Raw genomic sequence first — 18,499 nt, 5'->3', positions numbered from 1 at the left:
AGCAGGAGAAACTGGAACAATGGCAAATGCTTCCTTGTCCTCCTTCACAGGAGAGGTGCCAATCTGAAATTCAAAGTTGTCTTTGTGGAATAATCTCTTGGCTTGAGAGAGCAAGACATTAATCAAACACTTTATTTAATACTGGGCAATCCAAAACACTGGGAGTTATCTCACAGTTAAAATCAACTACATGGCAGGCCAGCAAGAGGTATAGTGGTTAAGGTACTGGACTTCCACATGGTCAACTTAATTCGAGTCTCAAACCTGGTGGCTTGAAACTCAAGGCTGGGCACATGTGCATGTGTGCCCAAAATCCAGAGAGAATGGAGGAGAAGGGATTGCTTAGTGGCCATCCCCCCAGGGGGGATAATTTTTTGCTTTTTGTCCCTGTCTCTTCAGCAAGTACACATGCCCTCTAGCAAAAACATCTCTTAAAAAAAAAAATCAACTACATGGGCCAGTGGGTGGCATGGTGGTTAAGGCAGTTGAATTGCACATGGCCAAATGCATAGGTCCTAGATCCAGGAGCTCGGAAAACATACTGGGCATGTATATATGTGTGTGCCCGAAGTCCCAAAAGAAGAGATAAATAGAGGAAGAAGTACTGCAGCATGACCAATCCCCATGGAGATGGGGGATGCTTCTCACTTTCCCCTGTCTCTCTCCTATGAACACAGGAATCCTCTAGCAAATTTTTAAAAAAATAAAATAAACTACAAATAGGAAAGTATATGAAAGGATGCACTGCAAATTTTTAAACAGTTGTTACTCTAGAGGCTGGTATGAGGATGATGAGCCCGGAAAAGGGATAGTCATATCATTTTATAATTTCATTATTACAGAAGGCATGTAAGACTCTCTTAAGAAGAACATCTTCCCTCCTACACTGTTGGTGGGAATGTAAACTAGTTCAACACCTAAATGTCCACAAACTGATGAATGGATTGGAAAAGTGTGGTATATATACTCTATGGAATACTACCCAGTTATAAAAAATAACAAGACCCTGGCATTTGATAGAAAGTGGTCAGATATGGAGGATCTATTGCTGAGTGAAGTAAGCCAGGCTACAAAAGAAAGATATTGTATGTATCCATCAATATATACCGACTATCCGCACTCTATGGTAGAAAGCGAAAAATTGGAGGACATAAAAGCAGTGAAGGTACTTAATGAGAATAGGACAGTGTGGAATGGAGGAGGTGAAGAGAAGAGGATAGAGAAAGAGAGCAAGAGAACAATAGAGAGGCAGGACGTTAGTGAGAAGCAGATATGGCTTATTACCTGTTGATGAGGACATGTATAGTCTTCTCAACTGGAATGGTCTGAGAAGTATTTCATGATGTGTAAAGTCTTTTTATAAGCAAAATGAGAAATAGTGATTGACTGTTTTAAAAAATAACTAGAATAATAATAATGATTGGGAAAAACATAGAAAAGATGTCGAATGTTGAAGTGGGGAGATTAATGTCTCTGTACTGACTGACATGCATGGCATTCCCTTTTGAAAAGGTAATGTAATACACTGTAAAGTTATATGTAATCCAATGTAATATAAAGAAGATTATGATGATAATAAAAATTAAAAAATTAAAATTAAAAAAACTATACAAAAAAAACTACACAGAAAAAAAGAACATCATCTTCATAAACACAGAGAAAAAGCAAACATGGAGGGAAGTACCGACTAACTGAAGAGGATTACTGTATCATTCTTTAAACTCTTCTATAAGCTTACAAATGTTCAGAGAAGCATAAGAAGCAAATTCTCATAACCTTCCCCATCACAAAAAGTTACTCGAGAATTTCCTTCCATTTTTCAAAAAGATGACTCCATTTGTGTGTATTCATGCTCTATGAGCCTGGAGATGAATGAAGAAAAAGATATGAGAGAGAAAGTAAAGGGGCTAAGAGAACTTCCAAGAAGGAAAAGTATATATTTAAATAACAGAGTAGTAAAACCATCATAAAAACTGGGGAAAATCAATTAGATATTAGAGGTACCTCAGATCACAAGCAAAAATTACCCCAGCCAAAAATCATCCTTCAGACAGACATGGAACCCAGACGATTGCTCAACCTCTACAGTGAAGGCCATGGAATAAAATAAAAGGGTCTGGTGATTTCCAAAGCCCTCGGCTTGTTTCATCCAGGCCACTTGGATGAAAGTCTGGCCAAGACCACACTCTTGCCAAAGTAACAGGAATGTCACAGCTTGACTCTCCCCAGTCTGACCTCAATGTGCCTTTTCATTAACGAGCATGAGACGGCGGGCAGCCAAGTTCCGGGACTTACTTTCAGCATCACGGGTTTTTCTTCTTCTTTGTCAATGGGAATATTTGTGCTGTGCACCCAGGTATTAGTACACAGATGTCTGAGCCGAACGTAGGAGTTCCTAAGGGGAGAATAGAACAGCTTTAGGGTCATGGATATTAACCACTGATCTGGAATATATTCCATCAAAATAGAAAAGGATACCGGTATGGTTTTATACTACATAAACTGGACAATAAAAACGTAGGAGCAAATCATTCTGCTTCGACTCACATCCCAATGTACCTACAATAGACGATCATTCGTAATGACCTGGGGTTACTGTGACATGCTCATTTCTGAAGAATGAATGGCTCAGCACACGCTTAGAGAAGCAAGTACTGACAGCGTGCCTGTCAGTGCTTATCACAAGAGAGAATAAAGCAGTAATTGAAATGGCCCAATACAGTGAAGAAAATTCTTGGGAGAAAATATAAGTGAATATTTATTAATTTTGTGATAGGGAAAGCCTTTTTGATCATCTCCTATTTTGTAACAAAAATATCTGAATTTAAAACTAAAAAATCACTTATTACATTGCTTCATTTTTTTTTTTTAAAATCATCATTGTATACAAACAAAAACAAAAGCCCAAAACACCATCACTAAATGAAACAAGTTGAATGAAAAAACCTTAGCCTGGGAAAATAGCAGAGTAACATGTAACATACAGAGGTTATTAACCCATACATACAAAGAGCTTTTACAAATCAATTTTTAAAAACGAAGCCAGCAGACAGCATAGCAGTTGCATTGCTGGATTCCCACATGGTTGACTGTAGTTCAAATCCCACTCAGTGGCTTAAAATTCACACTGGGTATATGTGCATATGTGCCCAAGATCCTGAGAGGAAAATGGAAGAGAAGGAATTGGAGCATGGCCATTCCCCCTGGGGGATGACTTCTCACTTTCCATCTCACTGTCTGTCTGGAGAGCACATGTGCCCTAAGGCAAAAAAACTCTTTAAAAAAATACACACACACAAATACTGCAAATGAAAATGAGACAAGGATACAAATTGGTAATAATAAAATACAATGGCCAACAGAAATGGAGTCTACATTCAACTTCCTTATACAATTCATACAAATTAAAACAACATATTTTGTTACTGTTGTATCACATTCCAGAGATCTTAGAGACTGATAAAACCCATTATCAACAAGAACTTAGATAAATGAGTTCTTTACTTTGTTGGTAAGAGTGTAATCAGGTTAAACTCCGGAAAGGACTCGGACACTTTGAATAACATGTAAAATATATCTCTCTTTTCATCTAACAATCGCATTTTAAGATTGTTTTCTTTATGTGACAATAGCACATGTGCACAATGAGGCAAAGATATTTAATGAAGTGTTATTTATACTAGTAAAAAGATAGGGACCAGCAGTTAGCATAATGGCTCTGTCACTGGACTCCCATGTAGTCGACCGCGGTTCGAGTCCCGGACCCAGTGGCTTAAACTCACACTGGGCGCGTGAGTGTGCATGCCCAAGATCCCAAGAGGATAATGGAGGAGAAGGGGTTGCGGCGTGGCCATCCCCCCTGGGGGGTGATTTCTTGCTTTCTGTCTCTCTGTCTCTGTCTGGCGAGCACATGCGCCCTATAGCAAAAACCTCTAAAAAAAAAAAAAAAAAGATAATGCACTGTCTCAACAGTGGAATAATTATGGTGCATATAACAGTATACATCACAGTGAAAATTACAACAATCAGTTTTCATTTAGCTGGAAGTAGGTACAGCCATTATTTAGTAAAAAAACTAAATAAATAAATTTAAAAAATAAAAAACTTTGGACCAGCAGATGACCTAGTGGCTATGTCACTGGACTCCTTCATACATGGCTGGCTGACTGTGGTTGAAGATCCAGACCCTGTGTCTTGAAAATCACGCCAGACACATTTGAGTGTGAGCTCAAAATCCTAGGAGGAGAATGGAGGAGAAGGAACTGTGGTGGGGCTCTCCATGCAGAGGAAGGTGGTGATTTCTCCGTTTTCCTCTCACTGTCTCTCTCCTCTCCAGTGAGGGCATACACCCTATGGCAAAATCCTTAAAGAAAAAAAATTTTTTTGAAATGCTTTAGGCTCAGGACCAGCAGTTAGCATAATGGCTATGTCACTGGACTCCCACGTGGTCGACCGTGGTTCGCGTCCCGGACCCGGTGGCTTAAAAGTCATGCCGGGCGCGTGTGCATGCGTGCCCAAGATCCTGAGAGGAGAATGGAGGAGAAGGGATTGTGGTGTGGTCATCCTCCCTGGGAGGTGATTTCTTGCTTTCTGTCTCTATGTCTCTCTCTGTCTGGCGAGCACATGCGCCCTATAGCAAAAACCTCTAAAAAAAAAAAAAAAAAAAGACTTTAGGCTCACCTCCAAGCTTTTAAAAAATATTTTCTTCAAAGAACATTTTCTGTTAAAGAAACCTTGAGCTGAAACTTTAAACATTGGTGAAAAGTGGGAAATAAAGAGGAAAACGAAAGTCATTTGCACTAAGAGGAATTTACAACAATGCATATGAAATCTACAGGCAAAGCATGGGAGAACAGATCGAACCAGGCATATCTTCTTCTTTTTTTTTTTTTTTTTTTAGGTTTTTGCTATAGGGTACGTGCGCTCGCCAGACAGAGAGAGACATAGAGACAGAAAGCAAGAAATCACCCCCCAGGGGGGATGGTCACGCCGCAATCCCTTCTCCTCCATTCTCCTCTTGGGCACGCACACACATGTGCCAGGCGTGAGTTCTAAGCCACCAGGTCCAGGACGTGAACCGTGGTCAACTACATGGGAGTCCAGCGACATAGCCATTACGCCAACTGCTGGTTCCCAAACCAGGCATATCTCTTCAGCAGAACCTCTACTTTCCTTTGTTCTAATTGTACTGAATGTTACAAGACCAGGACAGGGCAACCATGGTGATATTTACTTGACTAGCATGAAAAGAAACTATCGTGAACAAGATATCTGACAAAAGGATAAAATAGAATGACTTGAGTACGCTTCCTTATTTTCAAAGTAAAACCAAAGCTTGGAGCTTAGCTTTTAATTGGATGATTATATTCTTTACAATTCTGTGCCCAGTTTCATTTAAAACACAAAGAGTGTCCCATCAATTCCACACTCTAAAGTCATAATATTAAGAAAAAACACACAAAAAAATCACAGAGCTAGAGCCTCTCCCAATGTTCATTTGATACATTTAATTTACACAAGGTAATTTTGTTATCTTGTTTAGTATGTCTGGGATTTGTTATTATCCCTTTCACTTTGGTTCCAAAGAATTCATTCCTAAATTTATTTATCTTGTCCATGAGAGAGACAGAGAGAAATAGGCACCACCAACAGGGTTCCCAAGTTACAATCCACCCCTGTTCTCAGCTGGCCCACATTTCAGTTACACTCAAGGTGGTCCAGCATGTGAATCCAGGCCCTTCCCTATGTGGTTCTAATTGCACAATCACTGTGCCACTACCTGTCCCTGAAGGAGTCTTTTAACCACTAACTACCACAAAAATTCCTTCACTGATACCATTTCACAGATGTTCATACACTAGCCTTACACATTATGTCTTCAAATAAAGTTGCAACAACTTTAAGATAGAAATGAATGTATTCCTCTTAAGGTATTTTATGATATCATAGCATCAATGAATAAAAGTCCTGTTCTCTTCTTGCACTGAGGTTGGTGGCCAAGGGTAAGAATAAATAAAATTTAAAAGGCAAAGACCCAGTTCAAGATTGAAAATGAACGTACTAGTAGACCATGCTGGACACTTTCCCCAAGGTGAACATAAGTCTTCAGACTTTGGGGTTTAGAATCAGTCTAAGGACAACAGCCTACAAAGAAAGCTTACCAATGAAATAGTGATGAGTGGAGGGAATGTAGAAGCAGGAGTCTGAAACCAGCCAAAACTGCCTAAGCAGCTGGCAAAGAAACTTCAACTTTCCCTTCCCACAGGATCGTGGGGATTTCCAACACTGGGCAATGTGGTCAGCCAGTCCCTCTTCCCCAAGGAAATGCCATGAAATATCTTATGATGGAACCATGTGATATTTTAAGACATGTGGTTCTGTTATTTTTTACCTCAAACAAACTAAAATATTTAACATGTAATATAAATATCATTCTCTATGTTCTAGGATCCTAAGAAAAATTCAAAAATAACTTGGAGTACAGAGAACACAGTACACGAAACATTACTTAAACTGAACCACAATTGGGTTCTATAGAACTGTGTTTATTTAGGTAACATGCAGGAGGTCTATGGGCAAAGAAGCTCTAAAAAGCAATACCATACCTCAGAATGCATCAAAAACTAAAGTGTAAAGAATGAAAACTAAAAGACTCCAAGAATGCATTACCATAAATGTTTGCAGCAACATTGGATTAGACACTGGTTTCCTAGTTAAGAAACTTAAAAAAGCACAGCCAAAAAAAAAAAAAAAAAAGATAAATTGAACTCTAACAAAATTTAAAACTTTTGTGTTTCAAAAGACAACATCAAAAACAAAAAGACAACCAACAGAATGGGAGAAAATATGTGAAAATCAAGTATCTATTAGATGTTCATATCTAGAATAAAGAACAATTACAACTCAGTAATAAAAAGACAAATGACCCAATTTTAAAAATAGGCAAGAAATAATGGGCAAAGGATTTGAACAGACAGTTCTCCAAATAAGATATACAAATGGCTAATGAGTACATAAAAACTTGATCAACAACATCAGTGATCGGGGAAATGCAAATTGAAACTACAATGAGACACACTTCACACTAATCGGGATGAATAAAAATGAAATTGACAGGGCTGGCCTCATAGCATGAGAGGTAAGTCCTGTGCAGAGGGAGCTGGACCCTACATGGTGGTGCAGTGGCGACATGCTGCTCCATAAATCATAGACGCAAGATCATAGGTTCCATTCCCTAGTTTACCTATACATGCTAGGTGAGTGCACCCATGATCCTGACTGGCTAGATGGGCTGAGGGAGGGGTTGTAGAGTGAGACCCTATTGAGAGTGTGTCTTTTTCTCTCTCTTTCTCAAGAAACAAACAAATAAAACTTAAAAAGATAATGACAGGTGGTAGAGTATAGAAAAACTGGATGAATATAAGCATACATTCACTTTGAGAAACTGGTAGTTAGCTGCTCAAAGGGCTAAACACAGAGCTATATATGACCTCGCCATTCTACTTGGGTACAGACACAAGGAAAACAAAAATGTATGTCCACACAAAATGTGCACATAAATGTTTACAGCAGTAGTCTTCATAATGCACTGAAAGTATGATAGCTCAAATAGCCATCAACTAATAAACTGATAAATAAAATGTGGTATCATCCTTACAATATTATTTGGATATTAAGAAAAATAAAGTACTAATATAAGCCACAACATGAATAAGTCTTGAAAACAATATTAAGTAAAAGAAGTCAGTCACAAAATAAAATATGTGATTCCATTTTAATGAAACGTCCAGAACAGGCAAATCAATGGAGACAAAAGGCAGATTATTCTAAGGCTGGGGTTGGGTGTGGGAAAATGAGTCAGCACTAATTGGTATGATGCATCTTTTAAGGGTGATGGAAACCTTCTAAAATTGACCATAGTGAAAGCTACCTGACTCTGGTCATCTATGAAAAATTATCAAATTAAGCAATTTAAAGAGGCAAGTTGTATAGCATACGAGTTATATCTCAATAAGACTTTTTTTTTTTTTTTACAAATGGCTATCTAAATCAGGGATCCCAATCGTAGAGTACTCACTGCTGTATGCACACTTGGGATCTTCTGAGAAAGCATCTCTAGTGGTCCTCAGATTCTCAAGGAGTTAACAACCCAGCAGAATTTTACTGAATGGCAATAAAAGGCCTTCTAGTACTATATGGTTCTCTTCTATGAGGCACTGTCTTACATTTATCACTCAAGAGGGACAGGAATAGGACCCAGCCCAAGGTAAGGTTCTCCTCAAATTCTGACAGTACTCGACCTGCATCTGTCAGTTCCCTGGCCGGTGCAGACCGAGCAGGTAAGTACCAACATATATACCAGGAATGAGGCACACAGCCGTACTCTGTGAGAGGCTCCATATACACAAACCACCACCAGTGAGATTTCCATTAACCAATGCTGTGATGAAAAGCTAGAACAGCCTCCAAAACCATCACTGTCTTAAACATGCTAAGACTTGGGTGCTGCTATGGGACTCACTGAATTGTCATAAGCTGCTTAAATTCTCCAAGCCTCCATTTCTTCATCTGTCACCATCTGTCACAAGGGTGGACAATAATACCTGATAGGTTTTTTGGTCATGATAAAATTACATAACACAAGTAACAGGTTTGGTATTATGCCTGGCGTGGAGTACACAGTCAATAAAGGCTGGCCATTTTTTAAAATAATATTGTTGATTTTAACTATGAGTTCTTATCCTACTTACAGTCCAGTTACTTGCCCCTCTAATTTTTTTTTCTTTTTTTAAAAAATTTTCTTTTAAAGTTCATTAACGTATTGTTTCTTCCAGGAGGAAATAAGACAGAAAGACAGCACCCCCAACAAGGTCTCAACGTCATGATGGAGCCTCAGTGTCAGTCAACCCTGGAGCATGGGCATGCCTGTGCCTGGCATACTCAGGGAGGTTTCTGAATGTCAACCCGGAACATTCCCATGTGAGTCAGCCTCCCTGAGCGGCATGTTTTACCACTGCATCATCACCTGACCCTCCGAAAACGCTTTCTTAAGCAACGCAAGTATGTGTTAAATTTCATAAAATAACAAAATAATGCAGGTCCACATTCTTAACACTTTTCATAAAATTTACTAAGTATACACTCAATTTCAGGTATTCCATGTTATAGAATTTCTTTTTAATTGTTTTTTTAATCAACCAAGAGATCTACCAGATTTGGGGAAGAGGGAAGGAGTAAAAGGAAGCTAGAAATGCTGAGCTACTTGGCCTTAGGGTTTGGCTTGCTTACCTGATGTGGCACTCTTATCCTATTATTGAGAACTTCCAGCTAGCAAGCCACTGAAAAAATCAAATGCCATATTGCACAGCCTGTCCCAATCCTCTATAAAAACTTCAAGAAAGGCAGTACAGTTTGGATTCCAATAAACATGGCCAGGCCACATATACAAAGTTCTGATTGTCTTGGACTAAGTAATTTTATAGTCATACCTTGGGACAAGGCTGTCACCTCCACGGAGAGTGGTGGGGTCTAGCTCAAAAATGGAGGAGATGTCATTGCCTTCTGGCACGGACACCAGGGAGTACACCATCTTTTCTTGGGCATTTCGCAACCGACTTCGAGATGCATCCTGATCAGGATCCACCTGAGAAGGAAAAGTTACCAAGTCAAGGTTCTGAGCACCAACCACATCCTTCACTCACTATAATCATTCCACAGTCCGCAGGAATGGGGAAGAAACAACAGTGAACGGCAGCCGTTGGCAGGAAAAGGACCACAGTTTCAGAGCAGTCCTGAAAGATGATGATTGGCCACCTGGGTCGAGAATATTGACTCTCTACCTGCCTGTGTTGTAATGAAATGGTTTACACAATGCAGGCTTACAATGTTGCACCCCCCATGGGAAGAGGACCAGAGGTGATGAGGGGCTGGGTGTGGCCATGTCCATCTGCAGCAGTCGGGGGACAGGGATGCACTCTGAGAAGACGTGCCCTGTGGATCTGGGTACAGGAAGCCATGTTAACCTACAGTGACAGCCGCCAGGCAGCAGTATGACTTAGCTACTTCCCAGAAGGAAAAATAAAATAAAATCTTTATTCAAGTATCTGAAAGTAGCAATCCCAGGGTGGCCAAAAAATATTTGAAGAGTTAGCCTTGCCCTGAAAAAAAAAAAAAAAAGTCCATAATTAATTGGGAGAGCTGCTAATGTGAACTTGAGGAAAGCGCCTCTCCTTAGGGATTTGACTGAGACTGAAGAAAATCTCTGATAATGAAGGCTGATAAATAATGAAAACTTTTCTGAAAAGCCCATTTAGACGTTTGCTCTAACAGGCTTCGCAAATTCTTTCTCAGGACCATAATTCAACATGGGATCATTTTTATTTTCTTGATTATGTTTAACATCCTTGCAAGATGACAACATTCACCTGCATCTACTGGGAAAACCCCATTTTCTTTGTCATTAGCTGTGTTTCTTAGGCTGACACACCCTCCTTTCTGAAGGAAGAGACTCCACCAGGAGGACAAAACAATCCAGAAAATCAAATCACATCAGAGACAAAGGAGACCAAGACTAACTTCATGGGCCTGATAACCAGGAGGGTAGGCATCGGTCTGCTTTATCAGTTCAGCAGCAGCCCCAACTTTCCTTATATATACATTAAAAAAAAGATAGTTCTTTTACTGCCTAAAACCTTTGTGTGTTCCCCCGCACGCTTTCCTCTCTAATGACTTGCGCTGTACCTAGCCCAAGCCTACACTCTCTATTCTACGTACACTGAAGTAAGAGTTAATCTGAGAGAAAGAACACCTCTACAGCCTCAGTGCAGGAGGGAGAACTTGCAACAGTCTTTGCTCTCACCTAACGGAAGTTCCCTGGCAAGTGCTCCATAGACCACTTTCAAAATAAACTGGACCCGATTACGGACTGAGACACGGGGTTTGGCTACAAGCTGGCAGCTACATTTCAGACACCTGTGGGAAGGCTAGAGGAAGATTACAATGGCATTAAGTCCGCTGTATCAGGAAGCGTGGCTAAGAAACAGCGTCCTCACATTCCTTCTGTGTGCGGCCAGCGTTTGCCACCTAGTGGGAAGAAAGGCACATGTGCAAAAAGCTGGCAGATGAGAGTGAGCCTCAGGTGGTCCTTTTTCTCCCTGTCACCAAGTGGCTCAGGGGCGCTGAATTTAGAAGGCCAAGCATAAGAAAGCTGAGTGAGGTCCTAGCAAAAACCACAGGCAATGGAGGCTAGTCTTGGACAAACCAATGAGATGAGTGGAAGAAGGTGCTTCCTTTCCAAACTCACACACTTTCAGCTCTGCCACCCAAGTTTCCAAGGTAAGAAGGGCGTGAAGGGTACAGGAGCCTCACACTACTACTACCCTGCCCATGGAGGCTGATGCTGTGTTGCTGGCCTTGGGGACACAGGGTAAGGTCACATTTCTGGCCATTCCCCTCTGAGTATGGGCCACAGCCCGAGCAACACGGAGTAGCCAGAACAGTGCAGTCTGGGTCCACACCCAAGCCTGCTGGCACATCCTGCCCCAGCACGGAAAAGCAAGAAAACAGAAAGACCACGAACTCCAAGAGAGCCTGAGACGCCTATGAGTCAGGTCCGCTCCCAGTGGCTGCTCCCTCCACTGTCAAGTGCCGATCAGGAAACCTGTCTTAATCCTTTCATGCAGCCGCTATGAAGCCCAAATGACCTGGTAGCTATAAAGACACTATAAATGCTAATAATCTTGTATGTCTTTAAAAAAGGCCACTTGGACAGATGAGGAAACGGGCTCAGGGAGGGAGAGTATCTTGTCCAAGGTCACATGGCTCAGACGTAGTGGGTCTGATACTTAGCACAGGTCCCCAGGTCCGTCTTGTCCCGCATCCTGCTCTGCATTACTATGCCCCTCCTACTGCCCTGCAAATGCCACTCTTCCCTCGTGTGTCAACAGGCCAGGAGAGCAGCTCCCTTTCCCCACAGCATGCATCCACCTAGACGTCAGCTCTCACTGGAAGAAGGCATGCTTGCCTCATCTCAGAGGGCAGACTTACTGTTACCTCAGATGACAGCCCTAAGACCATGGCTGCAAAACAGAGGCAGCTCCTTCTCCCAAAATAGAGAAGTTGCAAAGAAATGCTTTTGGAAAAAGGATGTCCCCACGAGTCCAGATCTTCACTCAATGACCACATAGGCATCAGGCAGCGAGGTGTATGGTAGACTTCCCTCACCCACTGCCAGGAAGCTGGGTGAGGGCAGTGTTTTCTGAGCCACGTTAACTGTGAAAGGAGAACTCTCCAAATGAGCACCAGAAGTGAGGGTGCTGAGGAGGAGGAGGACGAGGACATGGAAGCAAGGCAGGTTTGGGGTGGGGAGCTCCCTACCAGGTCCACATACTAACAAACACTAGGGGGAAGCCCACAGCTAAAACTTCTTAAAAATGAAATAAAACAGAATACAGAAACCAAACAGTTGCCGTTCTCTGACATGTGAGTTCACATGAGTACGGTAGGTAAACCATGGATGGTGTAGGTGCTGAGGGTACTACTTTTTAGAAAAAATTTTAGTCCCTCTAAAAGCCAATGTTCTATTCAAATGGGTGGTTGGAAAAGTCATGATACATTTTTGCTTAGAAAAACATAAAAAAAAATACATTATGACTTTTCCAATGACCCAAAAGGGTCATTGTTGCAGAATTCACACTTTCCAAATACAATTACACTTTGTCCCACCTCCCTTCGATATTTGAAATTCCCTCCAATGTATTTTCAAAATTTTACTAAAAAGAAAAAAGTAAAGTAGAAGAAAATGAAAGACTCTCAACACCCACAGCACCTATTGTTTGCCTACCAGACTCATCGCTGAGATCACATGAACACACATGTCAGAGAGAATGGCCACTGTTTGGTATTCTGTATTCTATTTTGCTTTGATCCTAGACAGGGATCAAACACTCCACAAGAGAATGGTTTTACTTACACTCACAGTTTCCATGTAACACAGCCAGTGCCTTCTTCAACCTGTAACTATGGACACCTAGACCCCAAGTTCTTACACATCAACATTACTTGGCAATATGAACTCCCAAGAAAGATCCATCCGGCATTAAAATTCCAAACCACATAAGATGCTAAAGCCTATTTCTGACTTTGTAGGAAGCAGAACAGACGGTTAGACAATCCAGTGTCTAACCGGATGCCAGGTGCACCAGACCACATGTGTCACTTCCATAGTCTAAAGGACACTATTCATCTCACAGGATTTCTCCATGAAAAATGTGAGTCACAGATTGAAGTCAACAGCAATAAGATCATTGTTTGTAAAAGGCCAGTTTGTACAAGAACCATCACTGCCTGCAACTGAGGACTCCGAGAGATACATGAACTTCCCCAACCTAAAGGCTGAGATGCCTTGACTAAGCACAAAGGAAGAATATCATGGCCACAGTCCCTTGGACCATCAGGACACAGAGAATACGACTTCCTGCAAGAGAAGCAAAGAACAAGACACTCTTGGAAAGCACCCCTTCCCTTCCCCAGCACTCCACAGCCACAGTGACATTTCTTAAGTGGGTTCCAGATCTTTTGGCCTCACCCTACCAATGAAGACAAGAAGGCTCTTGCCCATACTTACTGAGGGCTGAAACTCCAGGCATTCTTCCTCAAAGTCAGGGTCTACCTGATAAAAAAGAATCATTGGGAAATTAAAACATCCATTGCTTTCTCAAGGCAGGAGAATGTCAAGGCCTGCGAACATCCTTGAATGGCACAGAGCTCGTCCCTTCCCTCTGGGTCACGAAACCAGCATGCCACGATGATGACACACGTCACACAGGTACGACACACATAACAATCTGCCAGTCACTGCTGGACGACGCTCGAGTGTAGACAGAGGAACACACAAGAAATTTACTAGCAAGGCAACAATTAAAAGTCTGAGATAAAAGATCGACACACAGTCATTGAGAAGCCTGCTTCTTTTTAGGTTTAAAAAAAATTAAATGTAGGCTTCTAGCAAGAGCTACATTCACCTCAAAACAGAACAGATAATACAACCACTGTTATTCTTTAGCAGACCACGTAACCCACATTTTCACAACTGATTAGCTGGGCCTATTATTTCCTACAACTCCATTTTAAATTTCAACGTAGACTTCTTGATCTTCAGTTCTTAAATATTTCAAAGCATCAGTTCATAGAAGCCCCAGGCACCCCAGAGGCTCAGCACACTGGCTTCAGCATCCCTTGGTCAGTTGCAGAGGCAGTACTGATATCCACGTGTCACTCTGGCAATCTCAGTGGGGATACCAGACAGCAGGAGGGGTCGTTGATGTACGACTAAAATTTTGTATGAATATGAATTGTACACATCCCAGCAGATCAGAGTAAAATTCAACATCTGTCACACAGTAGGGTGGCTCCTTCATTTAACATGAAAATTAAAAAGTAAATTCTTCTTGCCCTTTAGCATCAACTCTTCCCTCAAAAACCCTTCTCAGGGCCAGCCCATGGTTGTGGTAGTTAAGGTGGCTGGGTCTCATGCGGACAACTTCATGGTTCAAATCCTGGACCCAGAGGCTTGAAAACCACACCAGGCGTCCATGTGTGTACACTCAAAATCCCAAAAGGAGAGAGAGAGATGACAGAGAAGGGATTGCAATGGTACCATGTCCCATGGTGGGTGCCTTCTCACTTACCCTCTCTGTCTCTCTCCAGCAATCACATGTGTCCTGTAGCAAATTAAAAATTAAACAAGCAAACACCCTTTACAGACATTTAATTTTATTTTTTATTTTACATTCCCACAGATAAGAGATAAGCCCTTGTCTGTTCCACTAAAGCTCTGAGCAATCGGATTTCTTTATGAAATTGTCTAATTCTTTATGTGTCTTAACACGTCTGAGTTTACAGGCAATGTTTCCATCCTGACACTGCAGATGAAAATTAGCTTCTACCTTACTTTCTCCCCACATCTTGATCAGAACCCCTGTGATTACAAAAATGTATTAATCATTTCCTCTTCTTTCCTAGGGAAATGAGGCAGAAGAAAATAGAAAAGTAAGAGGAAAAATCAAGGTGACTGGGCATTCCACCTCAGCCTCTAACTCTTCAATGGCTCCAGGTGGGAAGAAGAGGTGGCTAGGTGTGTCAGCCTCGTAGGAAGGAAACAAGGGAATGCGACTTACCTCTGCTGCTAAGTAATGGCCTGTAGCCAGATGCTTGAAACGGAAGAGGCTGTTCCAATATCCTGCTCCACCCCGACATGGGTCATGCTGGACTACCTGCAAGGACAATGAGCAACAGGAGTCAAGGCATGCCGACCTGTTCTAGGGTCACTCTGGATCTGGGAAATTCCAAGTCATGGTTCAGGAGTGGTAGTACTAGCTGAAAAAAAAGAAAAAAATAGTATCTTCCAACAATTCAATGCAAGTGTCATATAGAACATGGAGCTCAAATATGCAGAAGCATTAAATAATTACTTTGGTCTAGATAATGGTTTGTCCCCCAAAGGTTCATGTCTTAGAATGGTTCCCAGTGTAATGGTGTCGGGAGGTGGTAAGATCTTTAAGAGGTGAGGCCAAGGGGGTGGTGGTTCTTGGATCACAGAGGCATCACTCTCATGAATGGATTAATGCTGTCTCATGAGACAGAGTGGGTTCTAACTCTCATGATAATGGGTTTATTTCGGGTCAGTTCAGTGGCCTAAAGATTGAGGGAATTGGGTCCCACATGGCCAACCAAACAGTACATTTTGCAGCAGCCTGCAAAACACACAGATCATGTATACACAATATGCATCCCTGAAATCCCAGTAGGATGGAGAAATGAGAAAAGAAGGGATTGCAGCTTGACCACACCCCACTGGGGGGTGCTCTCTCCGTCTCCTCTCTTTGTTTCTCTCTCTCTCTCCAGAGAATTCATGCACCCTCTGGCAAAATACAAAAAGGAGGTGTTAGTTATTGCAAGAGCAAGCTGTTATAAAAAAAAATGGCCCCCAGCTCTCTCTTTCTGCATACACTTGCCTTCCTCTCTGCCTCTGGCAGTGATACTGCAACACAGCACCAGAAGCTGGCCTCTTGCCAGCCCCATACCCTTGGACATTCCAGCAGCCAGAACTGTGAGTAAAACAAACTTCTCTTCTTTTTAGGTCACCCAGTCTCAGATCTCAGCAACACAATAGCAGACTAGGCCAATAGTGCTTCTCCCAAGGAGAAGTAGAATCTCCTCATGAACATGCAATGACTGAAGTAAAAACGTCAATGGTTTAAAGACTATTTGCCTTAATGATAATAAGCTACAAGATTCTGTACTCACCTACAAAATCTATAACCAAGAAAGGAATTTCTCAGGAAACTGTCAGAGCAACCTAAACATATTTTACTGTGCTGAAACACATACCTGAAACTTACAAAGGCTAGGCCAATTTAGCATGAAAATACATGTAACTTCAGTTTCCGGCCACGACAGAATAATGGTTAGCAGCAAGTGGTGCCATAAACAGTTATGCACTGTATAAAATATTAGGTTGTTGGGAAAGTCAAGACATATTTTTCTGTGTTTTTCTTTACAAAATTGCATCATGATTTTTCCGACGACCCAACAGGCAACTACCGCAGACAGCTAGAAAACTGGATAACATGCACGGTAGGGCTATGTTCAGATGCTGGACAGCAGGTAGGGCACAACCATGATCTCTGAGAACAGGGAAACAAACAAGGCAAGCTCCATGACTGCTCTGGTTTTCCACCCGGAGGTGCTCTCTGGATGGCGGTCTGGGAGATAATGGGCTCAGGATCCAAGGAGATGGATCAGAGCAGGAAGACTGAGGCAGCTGGAGTCTGTGGAGGCAGACTACTGAAGGGTCTGGAGCGACAGAAAAAAAAAAAAAAGCCCCCCTCCCCCCCAAAAAAAGCACAGGGGCCTCCTCTGAGTCTCTGGCTGAGTATCCGGCTCTGTATATCTAAGGCAAGACCCCACCAGGCTAAATAAAGCACAAGGAGGCTCAGCTGGGGTGCCAGGTGGTGGGTGCCACTGCCATGACTATGGAGCCACATAGGAAGGCCTGGGGTTTGAACCCTGGGTTGACCTGAGCATGCCATGTTTGTCTATGATCCTGGTGGCTGGAAGGTGGAGGGGTGGGGATGATCACAGCACTTTGAGACACTGGCATGGCTCCCCTTTTTCCATGTCTGTCTGTCTGTCTTTCTCTCCAAATAAAAAGCAAAACAACTTAGAAAGTACAGAATAGGGGCCAGTGAGTAGCGTAGTGTTTAAGGTGCCACTTCCCACATGGCTGACTCTGCAATTCGAGGCCTGGACCCAGTAGTTTGAAAATCACACTGGGCACACGTGTGAGTGCCCAAAATCCTGAGAGGAGAAGGGATTGTTGCACGGTTCCCCGCCCCTTTGGAGAGTGAGTTCTCACTTTCCCTGTTTTACTGTCAGTTTCTCTGGCAAGCCCACATGCCCTACGACAATAATCTAAAAAGAACAGAACAGAACAGGGCAGGTGAAAGCCTGACGTTCCCAGAGCTCACATGGGTTGGAAGGTGTCCTAGTTCCAACAAGCCAAAGCAGAGAGTACCTGTGGCACACCTCGGGCTTAACAGAGACTTTAAAAGGTCCCACCTTCACAGTCTACTGAAACTACCCCCCAAAAAGGCTACACTATATTTGACGCAACAAAGCTTGAAAACAAGCCTCCAAAGGCTGAAGCTGATGCACAAGTACCTTCACTGTCTGATGAAAGAGAATTCAATGCTCTTCAAAGGAGTAAGAGATTTCAGACGTTCAGTAAAGTACGACTAAGCTGTTCAGTGAATTAACATGAAATATTAAACAGTCAAGAATATAAAAAATAAACATGGCCCATAAATTCGGAGGCCTCTCAGACAACATGACATGATTCAGCATGTGCCTGGCACACTTAGGGAGTTGTCTGAACATGAACCAGGAACCTTCCCATGTGGGATTTGCCTCACAGGGCACCTGTACTGCTGTGTGGCACCATACCAATTACAATGACGAACATTGAAAAGATTGACTGTATCAAGTGTTGGTGAGAGTGTGAAAGAACTGTAATTCTCATACATTGATGATTGGCAAGTAAAATGGTCCAATTAGATTAGAATACAGTTTGGCAATTTCTTTTCTTTTCTTTGGAGAGTTATTTGCTATAGGGTGTGTGCGCTCACCAGAAAGACAGGGAGAGACAGAAAGTGAGAAATCACCCCCCAGGGGGGATGGACACACCGCAATCTCTTCTCCTCCATTCTCCTCTCGGGATCTTGGGCATGCACACACATGTGTCCGGCATGAGTTTAAGTCACCAGGTCCGGGACTTGAGCTGCAGTCGACTACATGGGAGTCCAGGTACCTTCACTGTCTGATGAAAGAGAATTCAATGCTCTTCAAAGGAGTAAGAGATTTCAGACGTTCAGTAAAGTACGACTAAGCTGTTCAGTGAATTAACATGAAATATTAAACAGTCAAGAATATAAAAAATAAA

At 42.1% G+C, this 18,499-nt stretch overlaps 1 protein-coding gene across 11 annotated transcripts in view; it reads right to left on the bottom strand.

Moving 5' to 3' along the window:
- The window catches only part of ITPR1 (inositol 1,4,5-trisphosphate receptor type 1), a 404,888-nt gene that overhangs the window by 220,404 nt on the left and 165,985 nt on the right, over positions 1-18,499 (bottom strand). For 7 of the 11 annotated variants that reach the window (XM_014585765.2, XM_027769774.1, XM_014585768.2 and 4 more), the window contains exons 11-15: positions 15,177-15,272; positions 13,625-13,669; positions 9,489-9,643; positions 2,296-2,395; positions 5-63 (exon numbers count right to left, since the gene is read on the bottom strand). In XM_014585765.2, coding sequence (XP_014441251.1) covers positions 5-63; positions 2,296-2,395; positions 9,489-9,643; positions 13,625-13,669; positions 15,177-15,272 — 455 coding nt within the window. The remainder of the gene's footprint in view (positions 1-4; positions 64-2,295; positions 2,396-9,488; positions 9,644-13,624; positions 13,670-15,176; positions 15,273-18,499) is intronic. The other 4 variants (XM_014585767.2, XM_027769776.1, XM_014585769.2 and 1 more) reach the window with 1 other exon arrangement.

This window comes from Tupaia chinensis, unplaced genomic scaffold, assembly GCF_000334495.1.
Source record: "Tupaia chinensis unplaced genomic scaffold, TupChi_1.0 Scaffold000089_1, whole genome shotgun sequence".
Taxonomy (NCBI): Eukaryota; Metazoa; Chordata; class Mammalia; order Scandentia; family Tupaiidae; genus Tupaia; species Tupaia belangeri.
The sequence above is the reverse complement of the archived record's forward strand: the minus strand, read 5'-3'. Positions and strand labels throughout refer to the sequence as shown.